Below are 13,596 nucleotides of genomic sequence, written 5' to 3'. Positions count from 1 at the left end.
AAAATTCATTAAGTCCTTGAAGAAAAAATATATATCTTTTTTACGTGCGGCCTTGTCCCATACTCCAATGGTGATCTAGAAAGAAAATGATGACATTTTATACTTTTTATAATAATTTGAGTGTTAAATACTATTTTTTATTGCATTATTGTAAAATTCTTATTTTTAATTAAATTAGATAAGTTCCATTATTTACTTTCGGGATAAGACATTAACAATGTTGATCTAAAAAATCTTTTAGTAAGAAAAACTTTATTTGCAAATGAAGAAAATAAGCAATATCCTTATTACTCGTCAAACACGGGTCTTCCCATTACTCCGATAACGACCCTGAGTCTAATAGAATATGATGACTTTTGTAGTCTTAAGAGTGTCAAGTACTCTACTATATTGCATTATGAACATCCTTATTTTTCATCTAAATTACATAATTACCATTATTTTATTTGATTATTAAACATTTTTTAATTAGATATATAATACTTTTATTAACTTTACCAATCTTGACATGATGTAGACCTAGAGTATTTACAAAGAAACAAGCCAACCAAGTTGCAATGGATAACCCAAACCATTATTTATTTTAAAAGTTCTTTAAGTCCTCGAAGAAAAAATATATATCTTTTTTACGTGCGGCCTTGTCCCATACTCCAATGTGATCTAAAAAGAAAATGATGACATTTTGTACTTCTTATGATAATTTGAGTGTTAAATATACTTTTTTATTGCATTATTGTAAAATTCTTACAAATACACAAGCCAACATCTCATTTTTATATGAAGGAAAGAATTATAAGGGTAGTTATATGTTGTAATGTTGTAATGTTGTTGCAGTCAAACATGAGAGACATGTTGTGACGTTGTTGCAGTCAAAACATGAGGCACGTGCAGTCATTATTGTTCAAAGGAAAAAATTTTATTAACTTTATCTATTAGAAACAAAATTTTATTAAGAAAAAACTGTCAATATCCTAATTACCCGTCAAACACGAGTCGAGTTCCATTATTCCATTATACATAATTATCATTATTTTATTATTATTATTTTTGTTGAATATTCAATACTATTAATTAATTAGATATATCTTGTTTTTATAAACTGTACCAATCTTGACAGCCCATAGCAAGGAAAGATTTTTGGGTGGAGAGAGTAGAGACACGTTGCAACGTTGTTCTAGTCAAACGTAAGGGACACGTGTTCTTCTAGTCAAACGTAAGAGACTCTCTGTCTTCCATGTAATAATAATTATAAATATAATATGGTTTTTGAGAGATAGTCAGTCATTCATTCAAGTCAGATAGTCATCATGGCTATAACATTATTACATATGAACAACAAAACTTTCTTCTTTCTCTTTCTGATTATCTCTTTTGCTTTTCTTCTTATAATACAACAAGAGACTACTTCTGCATCAACAACTTCATCATCATCATCATCAGCACAAGCTTTGCTCAAATGGAAGAAAAGTTTGTTCAATTCGACTAGATCTTTTATGGATTCATGGTCTGATGCCACCAATCCCTGCAATTGGGATGGAATTTATTGTGACAACAACTTCGAGATCGTCGTCGGGATCGCCCTCAATGAACAGAGCCTGAATGGTACCCTTGATGAATTCGACTTCTCCGCCTTCCCCAATCTCACCTCCCTACACCTGGGTTTCAACCGCTTGTGTGGAGAAATCCCAATTCAAATTGGGTCTCTTTCAAATCTCATTTCTCTCGATCTGGGTGAAAACTATTTCACAGGTATGATCCCTTCTGAGATAGGAAATCTCTTAGATCTCCAACATCTGTTTCTTGTGAACAATTACTTATCTGGTGCGATCCCACATGAGCTTAGTAATTTACAAAAGTTACAATCGCTCTATCTTGACAGTAACCATCTAACGAATCCAGATCCGATTCATCAGTTTAAGGGCATGGCATCATTGACAGCACTCTGGCTCTCTAGTAACTCACTGGGAGATGAGGTTCCCCCATTCATCTTTCACTGCCCCAACTTAGTCTCTCTGGACTTGTCTTCTAATCTTATAACAGGCCGTATTCCAGTGCAACTCTTTACTACTCTTACCAAACTTCAATTCCTTTTCTTGACTCATAACTCATTGGAGGGACCGATTCCATCAGAAATCAAGTATCTTACCAAACTTCAATTCCTTGACTTGAGTAATAATTCATTGGAGGGACCGATTCCATCAGAAATCAAGTATCTTACCGAACTTCAATCCCTTCACTTGACTGATAATTCATTGGAGGGACCGATTCCATCAGAAATCAAGTATCTTACTCAACTTTATTCCCTTGACTTGAGAATGAACAAGCTCAATGGTAAGATACCCCCCGAAATTGGCCTTCTAACTAACCTCACATTCCTTGGTTTATCTAATAACCCGTTTACTAGTGGGCCCATACCATCTTGGATAGGTAACCTTAGGATGCTCGACACCCTATATCTCTCGAATACAAGCTTGAATTCCAGCATTCCCAATGAGCTTGGATTTTACATCAACCTTAGGTATCTTGATCTGTCACTCAACAACCTCTCTGGTCCTTTGCCTCTTTCCATGGTCTCTCTAACTCAACTCCAATCCTTGCAACTCAATAATAACCAACTATCTGGTAAAATCTACCAACATTTTCTGTCCAATTGGACCCAACTCCAATACTTGCAACTCAATAACAATAACTTCACTGGAATAATTCCTCATGAGATTGGCGATTGCAAATACTTAACATTCTTGCAACTCAATGATAATGATTTAAATGGTGAAATTCCTGAATCAATTTGCAATTTGAGTTTTCTTAATATCTTTCAAGCCTCCCGTAACCAATTGAAAGGATCTTTTCCAAGATGTTTGACTAATTTGAGTCATCTAGAGATTCTAGACCTTGGAAACAATAAATTACACGGTACCTTCCCTTTCTGGCTAGAGTCCTTGCAATCATTGAAGGTCCTTGTATTGAAATCCAACATATTCTATGGTCCCATTGAAAATCCTCTAACCAATTCTGGTTTTCAAAAATTGCATGTCCTAGATATTTCTTCCAATGGATTTACGGGACCTTTGCCTGCAAAATACTTTCAGAGTTGGAAAGCGATGATGACACCACAACAGAATGAACTTATGGTGGGGGAAAAGTCCCCAATGTACATTGGAGAGCAAGAAAATCAATATTATAATCTCTCAATTATCCTCTCGTACAAAGGACAAGAAAGGTCACTAGAGAAAATCTTGACCACCCTTGTCTCTGTAGATCTCTCCAACAACAGATTCCAAGGTGAAATTCCAAAAGTGATAGGAGATCTCAAATCACTTATTCTACTAAATTTGTCTCGCAATGACCTCATAGGTCCCATCCCATCCTCATTGGGGAACTTGAGACAACTTGAGTCATTGGATCTCTCGCAAAATAAGCTTTCAGGGGAGATTCCTCAGCAACTACTTCTTCTTACATTCCTTGCAATGCTGAACCTTACACAGAACCATCTTGAAGGAAGTATACCACGAGGTAAACAATTTGATACGTTTTCAGATGCTTCTTATCAAGGTAATCCTCGATTATGTGGAATTCCATTGCCAAGGCTATGTCAAGATGACAATGCGATTTCACCACCATTCCAACAACGCAAGGATTCAACATCTACGAGTAACCTTGATTGGAAAATATTTATGTTGATAGGATATGGATGTGGAGTGGTTATTGGCATTGCAATTGGATATACTATATTTTGGAATGAAAATGGATGGCTCACGAGGATATTTGACGGGGAAAGATGCAAGCAAGTCAAAAGGTCGAAGAGGATCAATAGACTCCAAGTAAATCGAAGAGAATAAAGGTGGTCCAAAAAAAACTTTAGTTTAAATATAAACGATGTTACCAATGTGTTTGATGAAAGTTTGTATAAACTATTGTAATCAGTACCATATATCTATAAATAAAGTCATCTCATTTTTTAAATATTATCTTTCCCAAGAAAACGAAGAGAAAAATCTATCATAAAAAAGCAAGTCTATGTCTTCTAATCCTTCCAAAATGTCTAGTAGAATTTGATTTCATTGCATTAGATTCTAAAAGCATGTCACTTATGATTTTGATTAGAAGACTTTGGTACCAAATTTAACTCTTTCAAGTCCTAGATAAAAAAAAATTAAAAAAATAAAATGGCATGACTTTTACGCCATTTATCAAGACAAATTAATCGAAGTATTAGAGTTTACCCCATTCTTGAGGACGTATGCTTCCTTGGGCAAGGTTTTGTGCATTGTGTTCATTTTGCAACTATAATATATTCATTTTGTGTATCTTAAGAAGACCTATCTAATGGCGAGGTTGAAAGAAAAAAAATGAAAAATATAAATTATAGAGGTGTTTCATATCCCCTTCACAAGATAACTCCAAACCACCCTCATTTGTCTCTCGTTCCTCAATTTTACAATACCTTTTAACCCTATAAATAGAAAAAATCCTAAAATCTAGAATTAGAAAAAAAAAACCCCTAATCAAAGTTAAATTACAATTTTTACATTTACGTATATATTTAGTAATTTTTTAAGAGGGAAGAATCCTCCAAAATTAGAATTATTCCCTAATTTGATAAAATTTCTCCCAAATATTGCCATGTGGCCGCTTCAACATTTCAAGTGTCAAGATCAACGATTGAACACAACAATTGAATTGTCAATCTTGACGATTAAATTATTTATCTCAATGATTTGGATTTTTTATTTTTCGACCTTGACCCTAGATAAAAGTTTTGCCCCTAGCAGGTTAGCAAATTAAATCAACAAATTAACAATTGAATGTTATAACAATTTTATACTTTACCTTCAAATTTTTATTTTCTTCAACATTCAAATCTCCTGAATACAAAGCAATGAATTCCTTGGGGCCCCTCTCTAGGGTACCGGTTGACCCTCAACTCAGCCAGTTGCACATAGGACTTTCCGAGAAGGCGGTGCGTGTGACCGTGGAATTAATCACACCCGAATGGTGGGGATACCCACAATATGGAAAATAAATAAATAATTCGCAAGAACAAATTAGGGATACCCACAATATGGAAAATAAATAAATAATTCACAAGAACAAAATATAATTTGTAGGGAGGTTGAAGATCTGTTTAGCTAAATGACAGATCAAGAATTGAACTTTCCTCGGAAACTGCTTTTTCACTTGAATTTTCCAGCAATCAAACACACCCTTAGTTTAATTTCTATCATATATTACTGCCGTAAAATTTAAATTTTATAAACTTCTTTGACTTTTCCTGGTGTGGCCATCTATAATCTGATGCAGTTCACAACTTCACAATCTTATCGAGGTCTTAAATCATGAACATCGCGTTAACGAATGATACTTAGATGACTATGATAATTAAGAACTACCCTTCAATTAAACTCAAAAGCTATGGGAGATTGGAATTTCTTTATGGGATTATAAAAGAGCCATAACTCCCTAATGGTGACATACGATTTTTTTTTTTGAGATCCTAAAGAGTCTCCATTGAAAACACAAATCATATAATTTACTCTACGGAAATTTAAGGCATGGAGTAAAAAAGATCACCCAAATTTCTCTCCGCTACTAAAAGTGTCTGAATCAATAGCTCTGCAGCAACCTTAGAATTTCAGTACGATTAAATGCAACAAGTCAAATGTTAATGGGATTGAGGCAATTCTGCACAGTATTAAAACATTAACACGGAAACACCTGTTAACAAGCAGATGAGAATACAATATCCGCAAATTGGTTTGTTAACTGGAAAATTACCAGAGGGGCACAACGTGCATCATGGAAGATCTTCATCAGGCCTGGACCGTGTAAACCTCCGACGCCTCCTTGGTATCGAAGTAATATCATCACCGGTCTCACTTGCCAGATTCCAATCCTCTTCGTCATCTTGCAAGCCCAACAGATTCTCACCCCAAAGGTTCCGACGATCAGAAAATGGTCCAGAAGAGAGCCAATACCTTCTCCAATGTCTCGACATACCCCTCCGCTCAAATGGTCTCATCATCTGATATAGAATGAATGAAGTCAAAAATGGATCGCTGCCTTCCCTATTACCATCGCCAGTTTCGATAGCATAGTCCCCAAGCACAATGGCACCTGGCATGGCTGAACGTATGGCACTGACAATGTCACCGTAGTCTTGCTCGTGCTCAAGGCATCGCCAAGTGCGTTGCCGCAATGGGTCTATAACAGCAGGTCAAGTTGTTGGGTAATCTTTTCTAGCATGCCTTCGTAGCTCCACGTAGTTACTGAAGAATGAGCACGACTCCAAGGAACAGCTCCGATGTTTTAGATCAAGATATTGTCTGGCCTCTTCTACGATTTTCCAACCTTTCACGGCTCCTCTACATAATGGACATGATAAGTTTCCTCCACCAATGGCACTTTGCCCAAAATGTTCAAGATCACCTGTTTCAACAATGCCATTGTCCCGCATTTCTAAATACCTATGTAGTTCTTCACCATTATTTTCTAAATTGTTATATTCGTTAACTTCGGTCGAGTTGTTTCTCATTCCACTTGCCCCTAAAACAGATTCATTAGTATAATCATGAAGCGACTCTTGATCAAGCCCCAAAGAGCTGTTCCCAAAGTATTTTTTAAACCTATCCAAGCAATTTGAATGTCTGTAACTTGAGTCACATATGTAAGGCCTGCAACCCTTATCATATGAACTGCACAGGAGGAGAACAGCATTATATGGATGGTCCATGCAGATTGGACATGAAGCCTCATCCCATTCCTTGTGCAGATCATGGATATGTGTGCCAATGGACGTGCTCCCTTTCATATCTGTCATCATCTTGGATGAACTGTTTTAGTTATTGCAAAACATTAAATTTATCAGAACACCAGTTGTTTCTTTTGGAAAAAAGCATAAATTGATTACAGCAACTAAATTTAATGCAATCACAGCAAAAAGGGTAGCTTATACTACAGAAAGCTTAATCCTTCCCTTGAAAAAATCTACAATATGGAAAAAGGAGTCTACAATAAGATAGAACCCCTCCTACTTTCCATGGAGTTTCATCACGTATCAAGGAGTGTTGAAACGGCTACAACCTTGGTTTTGACGTATCGCAGCCTAGGTTCTCTCGGATGCATGGTTTTATGTTCAACATTCCCAATCTTGTCACTCTACTTAGCTGTACTCATTCTATTCACATAGTGACTAAACGAAAATTTCCTAAAGTCTGATCAAAACTCAATGGCCAAACATGCCCTAAGCATATCTACACTTCAGCCAATAAATTCAATTTCTATGATAGTAGAAAAATATGGAAATGGAACTAGTCTTTAGGGTGAGGATTCAGACGTTGCACCCCCTACCATAAATGTTACATGCACCGATGCACGTCTAGTGTGACCCTGAGACGTCATGTAGATTGCCATATGGTAAAATCCAATTATGCCATGTGGCATTGTGCAAGGTTCCCAAGTGACCTAGGTAGGCGTCTATCCTAAAATGCTACATGCACATCTAATAAGCACTCTGGGACACCATGCAGATTGCCATGTGATAAAATCTAACTATACCATGTGACATGGTGGACGGTGCCTTGGTAGGCGGTTGCACACCCTTGGTCTCTTGTGACACTAGTACCTATGTGTCATTGCCAAGAAGGCCGACATATTGCAATATGGGCTTGCACGTGCCTTGCTTCCTGGGTTGTTGGCACCCCTGCGGTATTAATTATCCATGACACCATGGCTAGTGTGTCCTTGTCGCCCAATTGCTATTGACATTGGGAAGCTTTGTCTTGGCACATGACGTGTGTTATGTTTGTGCAATTACTAGGAAAATGAAGGAACAGCCCAATTACCAGGAAAAAAAATCCTACTAAAGCTAGTTCTATAATCTATAGGTTGATCTTTAGGTCTATACTATATTCTCCAAGTTATTGAACCTAGTCTTGTGTGTCCAAGAAGTTGGAAGGTATCATTTTAAGAAATACAAAAAAGAAATTAGAATCGGCATATCCAAAAATATGCTACCATCGCATATCCAAAAATATGCTATCCGACAAATATGCGATGGCATACTGACCGTTGGACACATAATTTTTATTTTTATTTTATTTTTCCTTTAAACTCTCTTTTACCCCCTCATACTTCTTTTACAACATCTCTACTACCTTTTAATAATCTAATCTCTTTCTTACTCTCCTCACAAAGCTTCCAACTCTTAAATCTCTCTATTCTCTACTCTCAATTCTCAAACTTCAAGTCTCAACTCAAGTCACTCACTCTCACCTCTTAAGACTTGAAGACAAAGAAAGCAATCAACTACTAAAGTAAAGATTCAAGAATCAAGTGAAGTCATCAAAATTTGAAGATCAAGAATAAAGATTCATCCAACTCAAGTTCAACCTTCAATTTCAAGAATCAAGATTGATCAAGTATTAACTATCAACCTTCAACTCAAGACTTGAGAATCAAGATTCATTCAACCTTCAAGTTCAAGTGTTCAACCTCAACCTTCAAGAATCAACTTTCAAGAACGATCAAATCAAATCAATATTCATCATCAAACATCAACATCAACATCATCATTCATCAATTCAAGAATCTTAAAAACTTTCATTAATCACCATCTTTTTTCTCTTCTACTAGTACAACTTAGGTTGAGATTGAGGTTGAGGTATATATATATTTTAATAGTTGTTATGTGTTCTCTATTTTTTTAGTTGTTTTTTATTTTACTTGTTAGAAACTTAAAAATTAGTATGTCGTCCTCACCAGCCAACTCTTCCCTACGGCATAAATCAAATGATCCCGGTTGGAAATACAGTCATTACCGTAGTCCAAATGAAAAGAGTCTATAACATGTGAGTCGTGCGAATACATTAGTAAAGGTGGCATTGCACGCCACAGACAACGTTTAGTACACATGCCAAGATCAAATGCTATGACATGTGAAAAAGTTACTCCCGAAATCAGAAAAGAACTAATGGAGTATATGGACAAGACTACAAAATAAAAAACAGATGAGGCCATAAATCTAGAAAGCTATATGGAAGGTGGTGGTCGAGAGGATGATGATAATGATATCACTACATATGATACCCCTCCCACGTCAACTAGGCGTAGTAGACCATCGGATCCACCACCACTAACTCGAAGACCTGCTAAAAGAGCTCGTGCTCATGGTCCACTAGATAGGTGGGGTAGACCACATCCAAAGATGTGGTTGACCAAAGAGGGAAAGTTAAAGGTCCATACCAAACCACCATTGAACATAGCACCAAAGATGGGAAGAAAATCATTCTATATATATAGTCAAATGGCTATATCAAGTTGGAATTGCATTTAACACTGTCAAATTAAAGAGTTTCAAAGTAATGATGGAATCAATAGGTCAATTTGGACCTGGCATCAAACCACCTTATCAGGAAATAAGAGAGCCATGTTCACCCATGAGTTAATCAACAGATATTGAGAATCATGAAAAACCTATATGTATACTCTGATGGTTGATGGATGGACTGATAGCAGAGTAACAAAAAACAACGTTTTTTTTTTTTTTTTTGAAAAATACGCGTCTTGTATCTCGAGCAATTAAAACAATTAAAAAAAGTCACATTTCTTACGTTTTAAATGTGTTTGTTACGTTTTAAACAAGTTTATTTCATGTTTTTTTCAAATTAAAAAAAAAAAACAAATTCTTTTTTTAATGTGGGATTTGATACATAATAGAATTTGGTGATTCATAAATGTAAAAAATATGCGATTTGATGATACTATCTTGATTTTATGATTTTTCATTTTTTCCAATAGTACATTATTTTTAACAAAAGATATGTTGATGAGTAAACTATTTTTGGCATCATAACAAGTATAATTATGTTTGAGAACATGTTATATTGGAAACATAGAATAAATTAAAATAAATTTCTTATGTATTATTAAATATATACATTTTTCATATTTTGTAAATATATATTTTTTACCTTTTATGTTTAATCATCTTTTTCCTGTTTTCTACGTTTTTTTCCAAAGTTTTCCCTTGTCGTTTTAAATCCATACTCCGACTTTGTGACTATGACTAATAGAATCAGTCAGTCAATAATTAAATTTTTAGTTAATTATCCGACTGGAATAATGTTCCTAAAATCCATAGATGCATCAGCTGAGTATCTTTTCCAACTGTTAGATAAAACAATTGAGGAAATTAGTGAACAATGTTGTCCAAGTTGGTCGCCTTTTAATGGATCAGCGTCCTCGTTTGGTTGCAGGTCACCTTTTATTCAACTACTTACATCCTTAATCCAGCAGTATACTTCTAACCCGTCAATCAAGATGAGGCGGATTCAACTCATATGGTGAGATTTCTTTAAGTTTGGGAAAGAATGATCCCTGAACAGACAGAATAAGATGCAAAATCAACATAGTTGGATCGTTACAAGAATTGCGAAGGATCTTTGAATAACATATAGTCAAAAGGCATAGAACAATGAAAATTCCAAGTAAAAAAAAAAAAATTTGGGTTTATACTTGAGTTATTTGACATATTTTTTATCTAATCCCTATTCTAGTTAAATATAAATATTTAAATGTAGTATTTTGATGTATACAACAACTGATTGGTGGCCGACATATGCAGTTGATCTTATTACAAAGGATCCATGTTTGAAAAGGTTGCCATATGGATTCTTGGCCTAACATGTTCTACATCGGACTGCAAACGCAATTGTAGCACATTTGAGATGGTAAGAACTAAGAACTAAACTAAGTAAAACACTTAATATTTTACTTCATTCTTTCAATAATATAACTGAAGTATCTAATATTTATAAATTGTTGTGTATATATCGATTAAAAAAAAAATTTGTTGTCTATTGAACAAATACAAACTAAAAAGAAAAACAGACTAGAACAAAAGAAGTTGAATGACTTGGTGTTCATACAATACAACCAAAAATTTCACAAATGATTCAAGATGAGAAAATAGAATCTTGGCTTCTATGATCCCATCTCTATTGATGATCTTGGCATAGATCATTCATGAATCACTGATGCACGGGACGAGCCTGTGGAGGAGAAAGCAGATTTCTCACTGACATCAGCACCTGGAGAAAGCTCAAGCCAAAGAAGAAGTGGCACTGGTCGACACTCAAGGCAACTAGAAGACAAAGATGAAATACAAGAAAATGATGGTGAAGACGAAGCAGTACAACGTCAAGGAGATGAAGAATTGGTGAGATCTGAAGACGAAGATACTGAGGAGGATGAAGTGTATGTGGAGGAGGGTGATGACGACAGGAAAGGAAGCAACAACGACGATCCTAGTGGAGATGTTTCACAATGAATTAGGATGCTTGTGTAAAGTATCAAACTAACTATTAGAGTTAGTTACTTAGACATTTCTATGAGTATTTCATGTATTTGTATGACTATTTAGCTATTTGACTGATTGTTTTTTTTATAGTTAATTATTTTTAGTCTTTTACAAGTGTGTTTTGGTGTATGACTGAACTATGATTTATGAATGAAAGTATGATATTTATGCATTGCTTAATTATGATGTATTTTTGTGGATTTTTTAGCATTTTTTAAGTATTTTCTGCATTTTTTCAAAAAAAAAAAATTGCTGCATATGCAAACAACATGTGCTAGTCGCACACACTCGCATAAGCTATTTAACAACATTAATAAGAATGTTATTCTTCATGTGGATGATAGTCCCACTCGGAGTACTCAAGTGGGTCTCCAAGTGCCGAAGACAAGCAGGACTGTGCCACTTCCAAATTCCAATTAATAACTCAAAAATCAACTTATTCCTGGTCAATGGCAAAATGGTTCCGCAAAGATTTTTACTAACATGTCCATGCTACTCTTTTGTAAATCTAGTCCATAATGATACAAAATGGGTAGAAGATTATTTAGCAAAATATGGTTTGAGTATAGCTGTTTCATAGACTAATGTTAATATTCCTTAATGCCACTATCCTGTGTTCTAATATCATTATGCTAGAGATTGGGTAAAAAATCGATATGACGATGTCCATAGTGATTCAAACATAAATCACTCTCATCGTCCATCAATATTAGATACCGTACGTATAGCTGTTACATATTTACATATGTAAATATTTTCTTGCAGGCGATAATAAAAAATTAGGTAGAAGATAAGAAATAAATGTGAACAATCCATAAGATACACAAGTACATCAAGGTAGCATACTAACAAAAACAACATGGCTACTCACCACAAAGAGGAAACTCTGAACTATACCCCTTGTATCTTCTGAATTTTTATGCCACTAATCAGATAAAATATGTGAAAGATGACAACCTTGAGTTGTTCTGATGATGAAAATCCTTATAAAATCCAAGCCTCAAATAATGCTTCAATGAATGTAACAAATATTCCACTGTCTACAAAATTTTGAAGAATAATGAAGGCTTGAGCTAGAGCATTAACGACTATGTCTTATACCACAAAGTCATGAATGAGTCCTAAAAACCTGCACTTGTATCAGGGAACAAAGGTGAAGTTGAAGAACATATTATCCCAACAAACAAAAAAGTATAGAAGCACTTCTACACCAGCACAATCCAATACTAAATTCTTAATAAAAAACCGAGAAACACACGCCCAAGATATCAAATATAACTATTAAGTCAAAACTCTTATAATAAGATGGGCATGACGATATCAACTGTGGCTCCATTTCAGGTTGGAAAACAAAGAATTATTTGTTTGATCATGAAATCAAAATTAGGACCCAAACCAAAATATTCAAAACTAGACAAACATTCATCATCCAATGCACATCCATAATGATGGGAAAACAAGGATAATTCTCTTAAGAGAAATCTACATGAATCAACAAAACAAAGACAAATATACAGATTTTGATCAGAAAAATAAATAGAATCAACGACCAGATACTAGCAACTCCTAAAACCCAATTCCAATACCCTTTGCAGCATAAATTAAAAAAAAAAAATTAAAAAATTACATATTGAGAATCGATGTGCTAAATTTCTGAACCCAATCAAAATTTTGAACCCTAGCCTAAACCATAACATGATACCAATTCCATTCTACCAAAACTAAGAATCCAAAGCCTAATCCTGACCAAATTGAAATTCCTAAAACCCAATTTCAATACCCTTTGCAGCATAAATTGAAACAAAATGATATATTTCCTCTATAAGATTGAATCAGACAATAGGTATGCTAAATATTCTTAACCCAATTGAATTTTTGAACCCTAACACGATACCTATTCCTTCCAACCAAAACTAAGAATCCTAACACTAATCCTGACCAAATTAATATCGATCCATTCAATCCACAAAAAATAGCACCAGAAATGTTCCAATTAGATGAGATGATGCAGATTAAATTCAAAATAACGAATCCATCAGGTAAAATCAAATTCAAATACAGATGAATAACAGCAAAATTAACTAATTAATAAACAAAGAAATTGAGGGGGAAAAGAAGCGGATTTTACAATAATTCGTTGCTGTCGGGCTAACAAAACAAATTGGGCTTTTTTTTCTGAATTTAATTTCTCCTTTCATCTGGGAAATTAGGGACAGAAGGGAAGGAATCCCATGTGAATG

The 13,596-nt window shown here is 34.8% G+C and overlaps 2 protein-coding genes and 1 pseudogene across 3 annotated transcripts in view; 1 reads left to right on the top strand and 2 right to left on the bottom strand.

Annotated features, from left to right (window-relative positions):
* The window catches only part of LOC147382816 (uncharacterized), a 37,687-nt gene extending 32,678 nt beyond the window's left edge, over nt 1-5,009 (bottom strand). The window contains exon 1 of the mRNA XM_086427466.1: nt 4,831-5,009. The gene's annotated coding sequence lies outside the window, so the exon portion shown is untranslated. The remainder of the gene's footprint in view (nt 1-4,830) is intronic.
* LOC147382817 (receptor-like protein 9DC3) lies at nt 1,246-3,965 on the top strand. Its single transcript, XM_086427462.1, has 2 exons — nt 1,246-1,749; nt 3,040-3,965. Exons 1-2 carry the CDS (start codon nt 1,308-1,310, stop codon nt 3,837-3,839), a joined length of 1,242 nt encoding a protein of 413 aa, XP_086283588.1. The 5' UTR covers nt 1,246-1,307; the 3' UTR covers nt 3,840-3,965.
* Nucleotides 5,010-5,397: 388 nt separating the features above from the next.
* On the bottom strand, nt 5,398-13,596 carry LOC147382815 (uncharacterized; annotated as a pseudogene). The gene is made up of 2 exons (XR_015173288.1): nt 13,485-13,596; nt 5,398-6,830 (listed from the first exon to the last, which is right to left on the bottom strand). The product of XR_015173288.1 is annotated as an uncharacterized LOC147382815 (transcript).

The sequence above is a fragment of the Akebia trifoliata genome, chromosome 16 (assembly GCF_017979445.1).
Source record: "Akebia trifoliata isolate Shusen 1 chromosome 16, ASM1797944v1, whole genome shotgun sequence".
NCBI lineage: Eukaryota > Viridiplantae > Streptophyta > Magnoliopsida > Ranunculales > Lardizabalaceae > Akebia > Akebia trifoliata.
This window is presented reverse-complemented; position numbering and strand designations above follow the sequence as displayed.